We start from the raw sequence: 13,895 nt of genomic DNA, 5'->3' as shown, positions 1-13,895 counted from the left end.
GGTGTTGAAGAAGGATGCTGCTTTCCAGGCCAGTCTTCTTCTGTACTTGGAATGACTTCATCTGGCCCTTTTTCTTAGGCAGCATAATGTCTTAGGTTGGCCCTATCTTGGTCTTTGAAACCCTTGCCATGAAATAGCCTATAGCACAGTTGTTCTATGCTTTTGCTTTGTTTGCCATCTGTATTTTATTTTTGCTTTTTAAAGCAGTGGGGAAAGATGTGGAGGAGATTAGAAGGATAGAAAGGAGATAGTGAGAGCATGAAGGAGACAGAAGAAGGGAAACAGGGAAATAAAAAGATAAAGAGATGCTGTAAATAATTGAAAGTGGATTCTGTGTGGCAGATAGAGGTTAAAAATGGATTGGTATAGGCCTGATCAAATCTGAAAGCAGGGATGTATGTAAGATACTCTAAACATGCAAGAAAACACAGTGTAAACCTAACGACTGGGTTCTTTTATTGCTCTTTTAACATATAGTGGTTGGAATCCTGAGGGTGTCTGACATATGCATAAGTTGCCCTATCGAAGCATTGAACATATTTGTCTTATGCAGAATATCTGCATGTAACACAAAGTTGTAAAAGTAAAGATACAGGTAGTGCCACTCTATTCTGCTCTGGTCAGGCCCCACCTGGAATATTGTGTCCAGTTCTGGGCACCACATTTAAAAAGGATGTGGAGAAATTGGAGTGTGTCCAAAGGAGGGTGACTAAAATGGTGAAGGGTCTGGAAACCATGTCCTATGAGGAACGACTTAGGGACCTGGGGAGGTTTAGCCTGGAGAAGAGAAGCTTAAGAGGATCCAATGGGAGACATGGGGAAACATAAATAAAATTTATTATTATTATTATTATTATTATTATTATTATTATTATTATTATATGATAGCCCTCTTTAAATAATGTCATATTGAGGAGGGAGCTAACTTGTTTTCTGCTGTTCCAGAGACTAGGACACGGAACAATGGATGCAAGCTAAAGGAAAAGAGATTCCACCTCAGCATTAGGAGGAACTTCCTGACAGGAAGGGCTGTTCGACAGTGGAAGACACTCCCTCGGAGTGTAGTGGAGTCTCCTTCCTTTAGAGGTCTTTAAACAGAGGCTGGATCGGGATGCTTTAATTTAGATTTCCTGCATGGCAGGGGGTTGGTCTGGATGGCCCTTGCGGTCTCTTCCAGCTCTATGAGTCTGTGATTCTAGGTTCAGTGTATTGTGTGTGCAAATACATTCCACAGTGACATCCATTTTGTGTTGATGCACACTGGCTTTTGGTCATGAATTCAATTGCACATGTGGTGCCATGGTTCAGTTATCCAGTAGTGCCATTGTACACAAGGTTTGCATAGTACAATCAATGCATACTTTATTTTTGCATGATGTGATTTATGCTTCTTAGGCTATCGCACATGGGGGAACCAACAATTATTTTTTCCCCAGTATGCCAGGAAGCATTGCCATATTTGTGCTCATTGGCTGCAATTGTTTCTTCCATGGAAATTCACCAGAAGCCAGCAGCCAATGGCTCAGGAACTGGCAGTAGTCCAGGTACTACCACTGTGCTGTTGTTACTGTATTCCTTCAAGTCGTTTCTTATTTACGGTGACCTGATCACAGCGTTTTCTTGGCAAGATTTGTTCAGAGGAGGTTTGCCATAGCCTTTCCCTGAGGCTGAGAACATGTGAGTTACCCAAGGCCACTCAGTGGATTTCATGGTTGAGCAGAGAATCGAACCCTGGTCTCCAGAGTTGTAGTCCAATACTTAAAACATTATGCCACACTATCTCTCCGCTGTGGTATGCAACCTTAATATATTATCTTGGCCTAAATATTTTGTTAACTTTGTTTTCCCCCTCTAGATGCTTTATCTTTATTTGAAAACTTTCAGGTGACTGAGAATCATTTTCTCTTCTTTTTCTTCTCTCCTATACAGAAGGAACTTTGTAAGGAGAAGCTGATGCGGAGGCTAGCTTAAGAAGATTCAAGATGACGACAACCGTAGCGACAGACTATGACAATATTGAAATCCAACAGCAATACAGTGACGTCAACAACCGGTGGGACGTTGATGACTGGGACAATGAGAACAGTTCTGCACGATTGTTTGAAAGGTCTCGTATTAAAGCCTTAGCAGGTAGGAATTTCAGTATCTCTGCCAGTGCTGCAGTGCCTGTGATTATCCACTGGTTCTGTATCGGCCTACCTAAGTGTCGATGCTGAGCGGATATTAAATTTAATACTGTTCATTTCAAATCCACGGACAACTTTTAGGGAACAGAGCTGGCATACTATAAGAAGTGTGAAGTCGAAGGCTTTCATGGCCGGCATACTTAATTTTTTGTGATTTTGGGGGGCCATAAATGTTGGCAAAACATCAGGAACAAACTCTTCTAGAACATGGCCACATAGCCCAAAAAATGCACAAAAAACTATTTTATTGGAAGTGTTTGTTTAAAAAGTAGCTCAGTATAAGAATATGTGTGTCACTTGTTGATTTATGTTGACCCCATGAATTTCATAGGGTTTTCTAAGGCAAGGAATACTCAGCAGTGGCTTTGTCAGTTCCTTCCCCTGAAACATTGTCTGTTACACCTGGTATTTGTTGTTGGTCTCTCATCCAAGTACTGACCAGGGCTGACCCTACATAGCTTCCAAGATCAGATGGCATCATCAGGAAGATACTATACTGCTATATGTGCAGCCTTAAGTTGATAACTTAGGTCCAAAATGCACTGCAGAAATAGTCCAATTTGAGACCGCTTTAATTGCCCTGGTTCAGTGCTAGGGAATCCTGGGAACTAGTTTCTTGGGGCACCAAAACCCTCTGACTGAGAAGGCTCGATGTCTCACAAAACTACAGTTCCCAGAATTCCCTAGCATTGAGCCAGGGCAGTTAAAGCAGTCTCAAACTGAATTGTTTCTGCAGTGTGCGTCGGGCCTTAGTATTAGCACCAACTGTCAGCTATACCCCTTTCTTGAGCTTGGAGCATCTAAATATGGTGGTACATGCATTGGTAATCTCAAGGCTGGAATATTGCAATGTACTGTACATTGTGCTACCTCTGTACCAAGTTTGGAAACGTCAGTCAGTTCAAAACATAGCAGCCAGATTGATTACTGGCACATCTAGGAATGAGCATAATGCACCAATATTAAAATCACTCCATAGTTACCAAATAGTTTCCAGGCAAAGTACAAAGTGTTGGTTATTACCTTTAAAGCCCTGTGTGATTTGGGTCCACGTTACATACGGGATTGCCTTCTCCCATATAACCTGCCCAGTATACTCAGGTCCTCTGAGGGACATTTACTTCAGTCAGCCAGAATGAGGAATGGCAACTGTCACGCAGAGGACTTTTTCTACAGCCATCCCCAGACTGTTGAATGACCTACTGGAGCAGATTCATCAACTGAATACATTGCCTGAATTTAAAACAGCAGTAAAGAGCAGTCTCCTCTAGCAATCCTACCCAGATGCTTTTTAAATTACATTGAATTGACTGTTTTTGATATGTGTTTGGTTTTATATATTCTTTTAATAGGTGTTATATGTTTCTAATCAGTGTTATGTGTTTTTAATTTGTGTTCTGTGTTTTTAACTGATGTTTTGTGTCTAATCTGTTGATGTAAATTGGGCCTACATGGATACCAAAATCTGTTGATGCTCAAGTCCCATTAAATACAGGGGCACAGTAAAATGGTGTCCATTATATAAAAGGGAAGAATCAAGGTTTGCCATTTGGAATTTATATATTTTTAGAATATTTTCAAGCCATGGATGGATCTATGGATAAAGATAGGGTTGCCATAACTGAGGAGCTCCGAACCGGGACAAATGTAGGACTTTTTTTTAAAGGTCCTACATTTTAAAACCTTGTCCTCCTCCTCCTCCTCCTCCCCGGCTTGGGAGGAAGCCTCGGCCTCCTCGCAGGCCGGGAAGGATGCAAGGGCTGCTCCTCATCGCGGCGATCACCGCGGTGGGAAGCAGCCTCCTCCCGGCCCCCCACTCCCTTTCCCGGCCTCGGTAGGGGCCGGGAAGGAGGGAGGAGAGCGCCCGCGATCGGCGTGATCACCGCGATCGCGGGCGGCCTCCACTCCCTTTCCCGGCCTCTGTGAAGGCTTGGGCCTCCATAGGGGCCGGGAAGGAGGGAGGAGAGCGCCCGCGATCGGCGCGATCGCGGCGATCGCGGGCGGCCCCCACTCCCTTTCCCGGCCTCTGTGGAGGCTTGGGCCTCCATAGGGGCCGGGAAGGAGGGAGGAGAGCGCCCGCTATCGGCGCGATCGCGGGCGGCCCCCACTCCCTTTCCCGGCCTCTGTGGAGGCTTGGGCCTCCATAGGGGCCGGGAAGGAGGGAGGAGAGCGCCCGCGATCGGCGCGATCGCGGGCAGCCCCCACTCCCTTTCCCAGCCTCTGTGGAGGCTTGGGCCTCCATAGGGGCCGGGAAGGAGGGAGGAGAGCGCCCGCGATCGGCGCGATCGCGGCGATCGCGGGCGACCCCCACTCCCTTTCCCGGCCTCTGTGGAGGCCCAAGCCTCCACAGAGGCCGGGAAGGAGGGAGCAGAGCCAGGCCGCCTCCCTCGCCGGCGGAGGAGGCCAAGCAGGGAACGGAGGTGAGGCTCCTTTCCCTGCCTGGTGTCCGTCGCATGGGTGGTGTGTGTCCCGGGGGCGGGGCCAAACCGGGGCGGGACCGTGCGGACCTGCCCCAAACCGGGAAAGTCCCGCCCCCTGGCGGGATATGGCAAGCCTAGATAAAGAATCCATGGATATGGAGGGAAGACTGTATTTTGATCTATTGTTGTACCCTATCTTGATCCATAGGGAGAGGTGGGTAAAAATTATTATTATTATTATCATCATTATTGTTCAAAATCCACAATACAGCAATACCTTTATTGGCCAGCCAAAATGCACAAAATACATGATGCAAGCTTTCAAAGTCCTGTTGGCTTGTTCATCAGGCAAAGGCATTAAAAATCAAACTGGAGAAAGAAAGAAAAAGATGATGTTGGAGCCACAGGGCTACATTTTGTCAAGATGCTGTTATAGCTGTTTTCAGTTAAGATGGTACAGAGGGATATCTGTGTAGGTAGAGGCCATTTATCCTCCTTGGCTGTGTGGTGCTTTGGGGGACAAAGAGTCTTAAACTCCAGGAAATAAAATCTAAAATCCATTAGCAACACAAAAAGAAACCTCCATTGAGATCCATATTGTCTCTATCCTGTACAGGGTTACCCACCTCCTTCCTTGGCTTGTTATTGGTGTTGTTGTTATTGGTGATGTTAGGTACCTTTCACATCTTCTGGTGATAACATGGGGGCTAGACCACAGTGTGTGATCTTGTTCTGCTTTCACCACACTTAATGGATATGATATTGGAAGGCTAAACTAAAATGTTATTTCAGCAATCATATGGTACTTCATCTAACTTGGGGATGGGAATTGTGTGGCCCTCCAGTTGATTGTAAAGTTCTCCACACTCCTCACTATTGACTTTACTGGCTACAGTTGATACCATTCAATGATATCTGGAGTCCAGCTGGTAATGTGATGAAATATGCTTCCCTTTAGGATAAACCAGATGTTTGTTGTTGTTCTTGTTGTTAACTGCCATCAAGTTGAATTTGACTTGTGGTTAGCCCATGATAAGATGACTTCCAAGTCATCCTGTCATCAATAGCCCTGCTCAGGTCTTGCACACTCAGGGCTGTGGCCTCCTTGATATATATCTGAAATGTGATCTTCCTCTTTTCCTTCTGCCTTCTACCTTGTTGTTGTTGATGTTTTTATTGTTATTGTTGTGTGCCTTCAAGTCATTACCAACTTATAGCAATCCTAAGGCAAACCTGTCATAGAGTTTTCTTCGCACGATTTGTTCAGAAGAGGTTTGCCATTGTCTTCCCCTGAGCTGAGAGCATGTGACATGCCAAAGGTCTCCCAGTGCATTTCATGGCCAAGCAGGGAATCGAACCCTGGTCTCCAGAGTCGTAATCTAACATTCAAACTATGATGCCACACTGGTTCTGTATCTGCCTTACCAAGCAGTATTGTCTTTTTGAGTGTGCCATGTCACCTCATGGTGTGTGACACAATCATAATGCCAAAATACAACCTCAGTTTAGTCATCTTGGCTTCTAGAACTTACCTGGCAGGGGAGACACCATGATCATGAAGGTAGTTTTCCCAGGGTGAGGCTTATCCATTGCGCTCTGGGTGTGCTGACTCCTACGATTTACCCAAATGCAGGAAATTCGACTGCATAATTTGTGGTAGAATTCAGGGTTGATTTGTTCTAGGACCTATTTATTGGTCTTTTAAAGCAGTCTACAGTATCCATCGTGCTCTTCTCCATCATCACATTTCAATGAGTTGATTTTCTTTCTGTCACCTTTCTTCAGTATCCTGCTTTTACATACATAGAAATGAAAAATATGATGGCATAGACAATCCTAACATTAGTATTCAATGTTATATCTTTACACTTCAGGATCTTGTCTATTTCCTTCATAATTGCCCTTCTAAGTCCTCGTCTTCGTCTGATTTCTTGATTGCAGTCTCTATTCTGATCACTGATTGAGTTGAGGTATGGAAAAACTTCAACTGTATCAATTTATTCATCATCTACCTTAAATTCATCTAAATCATCTATGATTATTATTTTTGTTTTCTTAACGTTCAGTAATAATTCTGCCTTCCAGTCAACCTCAACTCATGGTGACCCTGTGAATGAGAGGTCGCCAAGGCTCCCTATCATCTAATTAGGAAAAGGCAAATCATACTTACTTATTCCCTGGACATGTGTACAAATAAATACATGTTTAACCAGTGCATGAAAGCCAAGAGTGTGGTGGACCACTAGATCACTCGTGGGAGTTCCATAACCAGGTGTCACTACCAAGGGAGCCCTGCTACATATGATGCGGTGTGATCACAATGATGTGAGCTAGATTACTGACTAGGACAAGGCTTTTAGTTATGCTTTTCCCTGTCAAGGATTTTTATTGCTGTGTCCCAATAAAATGTTGAAGTACGGAGATTCTGTTCCATTTCCTATGCACATCTAGTTTTACATTCCTTCCCCCAACAGTTAGTCATCATTCTTGTGGCCACTAAAATATACATATTCCTAACTGATACCTTTTTTTGCAAGGCGGGGGGAGGGAAGAAGGCAGAATTTTCTTTCTTTTTAGCATATCCTTTGTTCATGTGTGAATTACTTTACTTTGGCTGAGTAAGCAATGACACTCACAACTGAAACACTGGGCATAGAAGGAATGGTAATAAAACCTGGTTTCTAGTGTTTTTATTAAAGATGAAGTCTCAAGTGCTTACTTTCTTGTACCCAGCAAGGAAACACACTGATTTTTTTAAAAATATATTTTTTTACAGTTGACACTGAAGTTAGTTGGGATCCTGTCAAAGTCAAACGGAAGCTCCGTTGACTTTGGGTACCTGCTTTATACCCTGGGTGAGCGATAAATAATACACATGAAACAATCACTTAAGAGACACGTAATACAGTGTGGGTGATTCAATTATTTATCTGGTCTAAAAGAGGCACCCATTTCAGTGCTTTGAGAAGCTGGTGATAGATTTGATACGATGCTAAATTTAGAACTGTGTCTGACTTCCTCCATGAGAAGTTCTGCTTTTTTGTACAGGTGGTCATGGTGGTGGAGGGTGAGTGTGCGGTGTGTAGAAAAGTGATCGGTGATGCCTCCAGGAACAGAGGGCCAGTTTTATATACCTCCTTGACAGACAGGATCAGCAAAAAACAGAAGGGACATTTTGGGCACCTGGTCCTTTTTGGGGTGGGATCCCTAATAGCATTTGCAGACCATATAACAAGGGTGGGGAAAGTGTGTCCCAGAGTGCTGTTTTTATGGGCCTCAGAGCCCTTCAAGGGATCAATATTTCTTGGGGGGGAAATCAAAAATCTAAAAAAGAAAGCCAAGTTACACTTTATTATTATTATTATTATTATTATTATTATTATTATTATTAACCTTTATTTATAAAGCACTGTAAATTTACTTTCCCTGTAAATGTCCTCTAGTGGGCCATGGGGTCATTTTTGCCGTGTTTGGGCTCTTCTGGACTATTTTAGGCCCAGAACAGGTCTTTTTCTATAAATGAATGAATGAGGAAGTGATTTCTGGGTCACTTCTTGTTAGAAGAAATATTCTTCAGGGCTTAAGACAGGGGTATAAAAATGTTATGAAAATGCTCCCATGTATACTAGCTGGTATTGAGAGGGGGCATTTATGAACCAAAAGTGATTTTTGTGATGTCAGGGGGAGAAGGTTGATGTACGAGTTTGTATGTGTCCCTTCTTGGACCCCCAGGGGAGGTAATATGGCCTGCCTCAAGTAGTTTCCCATCCTAGCCATAGAGGCTATTTTTGGCCAAAAATGCTTTTCAGTTGATTTTTAAAATAAAAGATAGGATCCTGCAATAGGGGACCACCCAAAATGCTCCCACCTAAGCCTGCATAAATCCAATGGACTGCACATTTCCCTTCCATGGTGTAGAGTTTCTTACATTCTTTTCATTGCTCTTGTCAGAGTCCCTATGTCCCACCATGACAGAAACAACCCCCACACACTTTTCTTGGTAAGGACTCTGTACAGTTCTGGCCTGGGCACCACAGTTCAAGAAGGATGTTAATGAACTGGAAGATGTGCAAAGGTGAGCAGCCAAGATGGTCAAAGATCTGGAAAACAAGCTCTATGTAGGGAGCTGGATATGTTTAGCTTGGAGGAATCAAGATTGGCAAGTGATATGATAATCATCTTTGAACATTTGAAGGGTGGAGCGAGCTTGTTTTCTGTTGCAGGAGAAACTAGGAGACAATTGAATGGATTCCAATTTGCAAGAAAAGAATTTGCATCTAAAGATTAGGAAGAAGTTCCCAGCATTAACAAGTATTTGACAGTGGGAGAAACTGCCTCAGAGTGTGGTGGACTCTCCTTCTTTTGGGGGTCTTCAAAGAGAGAGGTTGGCTGGAGGTTGGCTGGTATTTTGGAGTGGTTTAGCAAGGCAGAAGGTTGGATTAGTTTACTCTTCTAGCTGCTTCTAGCTCTTTAATACTGTATTTATAGGCACTCTGTTATTACATCTATAATATATGGTGTTTTTAAGAACAAAAATACAGTAGTGTTGGTAGGAGTACACTACACACCAACAAGCAAAAATAATAATTCCATTAGTTGTAGAAAATATCTCATAATACTTTAGGCATACCTTTTACTGCTACGGTGACTGGAGGACACTAAGAATTTAAATTCTCAAAATTGCACTAGTGTTATTGGAAATCATTTTTACTACAATGACTAAAACACCTGTTTCATTCCTCGGCCAATTTTCTGTCCCGGTAGTTGTACATGTACCTTGTTTGAGATCCACCAGTTTAGAGGACAGGAAAGGCCAGTGTAACCTATGTAAGATTTCTGCCCTGCTTTTCAATTCTACAGAAAGGAACATGGAAATTGGAATTTATAGGTGTTGGAGCTCAAGATATGAAGATTGCCCTCTTTGTTTTTAGTATATATAGGTGAGCGTGTCAGGGTGCCTTATGCTGAATTTGACTACTGGTCCAGCTAGTCCAGTGCAGCTACCTTCTGGTTTAACTGGCAAAGTTTATAGTGGGATATGGTTTGTTTGTTTCTGATACTTTCATTTGCCAGGCAATCTGAGCTTCTATGACTCAAGCATGAATTTTGAATCTTCAGCATTCAAAGCCAGAGTTTGTATAATAAAATGACTGCAAAATTCAGGATTACTTTGAAAAACAAAACAAAACGAAAAACATTTACAGACAATAGAGGTGTGCAGAGCTTAGGTGTAAGAAGGACGTCTGAAGGATTTTCTCAGTGCTAGGAAGAAACTTAACACCCAAAGCACCTGGTGTGCAGGTTTCTCTTGTTCCTTTGTATATTTAGTCAGCTGGAATCCTCTGGGCTGCTTAAACAGTGATGGCATCTTTGATCCCAAGGTGAATCTGTCTGCAATTGCAGCTATTTTAATCAGGGCTGCTGCAACCCCTACAGAGAAGTCTCAGGAAGCAAAGCTGAGGCTGGTAACAGAATCCAGCACTGAACCACCATGGAAATTTCAGCTCGGAAAAGTATTGAATTTTTCACACTTCACATCTCCTGTAATTCCTCTGTTTCTGTTGCACTTAAAAAGAAATCTATGGTCCAAAACAATAATACAATATTATTACACAATAAACCACAATTCCCAGGATTCCCTAGCACTGAGCCAGGGCAGTTAAAGTGGTCTCAAACTGGTTTATTTCGGCAGTGTGTTTTGGACCCATACATCAAGAATGAAAATAATAATTTCCTCTTTTGCTTCTTTTCTGTATCTGAAAAGGAGGCCAAATATTTCTCTTAAGCATGGAGATGTTTCTGAGTAACAGATTTATGTATGTATGTATGTATATATGTATGTGGGGATTTCAAAGTGACCTTACCCATCCCGTGTGTGCAGAAGGTGGGAGAGGTTGCAGTGCAAACCTCTCCCATGCTCTTTGGATGTCTAGAAGTTGGTGTTGAGCTTTGCTCAGGACAGATGCATTTACCTGAACTTGGATGGTAGAACAGGCTGAAAAAGAGTGATTGACCCAAGATCACCCAGTGAGTTCCATGGATCTTCCAACTTCCAGTCCAATACTACAACCACTATACCACACTGGTTCTCGTTATTAATTTAAATTACTTATATCTAAGCAAGACCAAGAGGGTGAATTTATCAAACTCTAGTGAGTCAGATATTAAGCTTATAAGAAACTATTTCCATTTGCTTCTGTTCTTGATTGTGGCAGATAAAGAGGTCTAAATCACTCAAACAAATCAGAATTTTCAAAGCAAGAACATGACGGGAAGAGGTTGCTGCTCACTTTCCCTCTAGAAATTCCAGATTTACCTGAAGAATTCTGGTAACATCTCAATTTTCTTTCTTTTACATAAAACATCTTTGGCTTATAAAATTCAAAACAGCCTGGGGAGGATCCCCCCCCCACACACACACACTTATTTGCCTGAATTACTTCCAAAAAGTAACATTCCAGGTTTCGACTAAGAGATAATGGCTTGCTCAAGTTTACCCTTTGAACGTCATAGATGAATGGGAATTTGAACTTGTCTCCCAGTTTTTTGTCTGTCGGCAATCACTTTACCATCCTGGCTTCACTTACTTAACTCTACTGGGTGATATATATATACTGTATAAAGCACAAAATGGAATGTTTCTTTGACTGTGTGTTTATGTGTATTGCTATTTTTAAAAAGACCTGTATTCAGTTTACATACTGTGATTTGTAGAGTTGTATATGGTGACAAAGGAAAGGGAACTGGTTGGCTCAGGGGTGAGTGAGTACATAAACTGATGTGTACCTGGACACAGCCAAGCTTTGATAAATGGAATTGGAAGCGTAGACTTTGACCTCATTAAAGCATGTTGCAAGTAGAATAGAACTTAAGAGCATAACTGGCTCCTAACTCTGGAAATTTTGAAGAATGTGTCTGGTTTTTCTTTTGTTAATGTCTTAGGTTGCATAAATTCAGTGCAAACTGCGTAAATGTATTGTGAGAAGTGCATCCAGAAGAATCTGGGAGAGGTCACCAAGGCAGACAACAACATAACTTACACTGAATAAACCATCTGTATTTATTATGGTCTTCCTTGATTCAACCTAAATCCAGTTGTTAATTCTAATTAGACCTCATTGAACCAACAGGAACTTGGCATACTTCCCAACATTTCAGAGAACTGGGAAACTTGGGGCTGAACAACATCACAGAGTGTGGTCAAGATGGCAAAAGCTATTCGTGAAGAAGAACAGACAAAGCAGGGGAGACTCTATAAATGTTTGCTTTTGCCTGAGGCTGCCTGGAAGGACGTGATTCTGCCACCATCCTCTTCTCTCCTTCTTCTCCTTCTGTGCTAGCTGAGTGCAAACTACTTTTGCACTTTCAACTCACTTTACACACATGAAAGTAAGCTGAGGACAAAGGAGAAAAGCGGGAGAAGGAGAGAGAAGCAGACATTTTTAAAAGCAGCTGAAAAAGTGGGATGACAGAGGATTAATTGGGACTGTCCCTGCAAATCAGAACAATTGGAGTGTATGTCTAGATACATCAGCACTTATCATGAGTTAGCATGAGTTCCATTGATTCAGTGCATTTACTCTACTTGTAACTAACAATTCAGTGTAGGCCATTGCTCTGTTACTTTGGCATTGAGGCAAAAACTTTGTGTGTTGTATTGTTTTCAAGCAAGTGAATAAACAAATTTTGTGTTTCTGAGATTTCAGAAGAGAGAAATCCAATAGTTGTGGCATGCCCAATATGAGAAATTGATAGCAGTAGATGCTGCCTTCTCTTTACTGAGATTCTTCCTTTACATTATAGCAGGGGCCCTTGTGACCAATAATGACACTTCTGCCCAGGGTAGGAATCATGCAGCCTTCCAGATCTTGCTGGATTGCAGATGTTGCTGGATCCTAACCGCTTGACCCAGCAGTGGTGAGGAATGTAGGGAATTGCAGTCTAACAACATGAAGGACTGTGTGGTTCCCAACACTTGGGGGTGGGTTGGTTTGCCTTCAAGTCGTTTCTGACATGGCAACCCTAAAGCAACCATATCATGGGGTTTTCTTGGCAAGATTTGTTCAGAAGGGGTATGCCATTGCCTTCTTCTGAGGCTGAGAGAGTGCAACTTGCTCAAGGTCACCCAGAGGGTATGCATGGCCAAACAGGGATTCGAACCCTGGTTTCGAGTCATAATCCAACACTCAAACCACACTAGCTCTCCCATCCCTTACTTAAACTTAAATCCAGTTACTAGATCCAAAATAAAGTAGGCCCGTAGAATAATTGGTGAATGTTAAATAAACACGTAAGTTCTATTGATTCAAGGAATCTAATTGGGACTAACAATTGAATCAGGGGTGTAGCTAACGGGGAGGATGACGGTTCAGCCCCTCAACTAAAAATACTCCTCCCCAAGTGAAATTCGCCTTCAGTCCTCAAATGTCTGCCTTTGCAGAGTGAGATATTGATAATCATCAATACCTAGAATTCTTGTATTTGCTGTTCACATTCCCCTAGTACCTTTGCCTGTCCTTTTTCTTTGGACACTTAAACTTCTTTTCTAAAGGTTCAAGTGAAGTTTTAAATGACCGCAATGCTAAAAATTTGGAAACGGGAAAAAATAATCAGAAGAAGAACTTATGTGGGAGCAGTGTCCTTATTTTCCCCCCACCGCACATAGCTGCACTCCTGGAGCAAACAATTTTCCTACTTTCAGAGGAAAGCTCCTTCTCTTACCATGATTTTAAAAAGAGATCTTCCCCCACCGCACTGCTGCCATTGAGCACATTTTACAAAAGCTGTTGTTATAAGCATGCCATTGACAACAGAAGCATTTGCACAAGAGGCGTAGTTCAAGAAGGGAATGTTCTGCCATCTTTGTTTCTGAAACATTCACCTAGCAAGGCTCTTTCTTTTATGGAGCAAAAACGGTTCTTTGAATTCCATGTCTTCTTGCTTGTTGCTTGGATACCATATCAAAGTACGGTAATTGCTACTTTGAAAAGAGTGTCTTTTTGTTAATCTTAGATTCCTAGAGATTAACTCTTAGAGTATTAATGGCTAAGAAACTGAGCTGTGAATCAAGGATGAACTTAATGGATCCAAGGCATGTTCCCTGTTCCAATAACCAGTACTTTGTAGGACTAGGAATATTTCTTCTTTTTAGGTCTGTGTTGTTTCTTTAAGACAGGATGGGCAATATATGGCTTTTCAGATATTGTTGGACAACAAGTCCCATTAGGCCTCATCATTGGCTGTACTGTCTAGGCTGATCTACATATACCTGGAACAGAGCTTGGGAGTA

The 13,895-nt window shown here is 42.3% G+C and overlaps 1 protein-coding gene and 1 pseudogene across 1 annotated transcript in view; both read left to right on the top strand.

Annotated features, from left to right (window-relative positions):
* The window catches only part of LOC149310430 (spectrin beta chain, non-erythrocytic 1), a 280,279-nt gene that overhangs the window by 85,822 nt on the left and 180,562 nt on the right, over nucleotides 1-13,895 (top strand). The window contains exon 2 of the mRNA XM_089528912.1: nucleotides 1,930-2,130. Within this exon, the coding sequence (XP_089385038.1) occupies nucleotides 1,983-2,130 (148 nt within the window). The 5' untranslated portion in view covers nucleotides 1,930-1,982. The remainder of the gene's footprint in view (nucleotides 1-1,929; nucleotides 2,131-13,895) is intronic.
* LOC149310431 (U1 spliceosomal RNA) lies at nucleotides 6,131-6,282 on the top strand (annotated as a pseudogene).

Source organism: Sceloporus occidentalis, unplaced genomic scaffold (genome assembly GCF_023333645.1).
Source record: "Sceloporus occidentalis isolate IW3139 unplaced genomic scaffold, rSceOcc1.0.p SCAF_6, whole genome shotgun sequence".
Taxonomy (NCBI): Eukaryota; Metazoa; Chordata; class Lepidosauria; order Squamata; family Phrynosomatidae; genus Sceloporus; species Sceloporus occidentalis.
The sequence above is the reverse complement of the archived record's forward strand: the minus strand, read 5'-3'. Positions and strand labels throughout refer to the sequence as shown.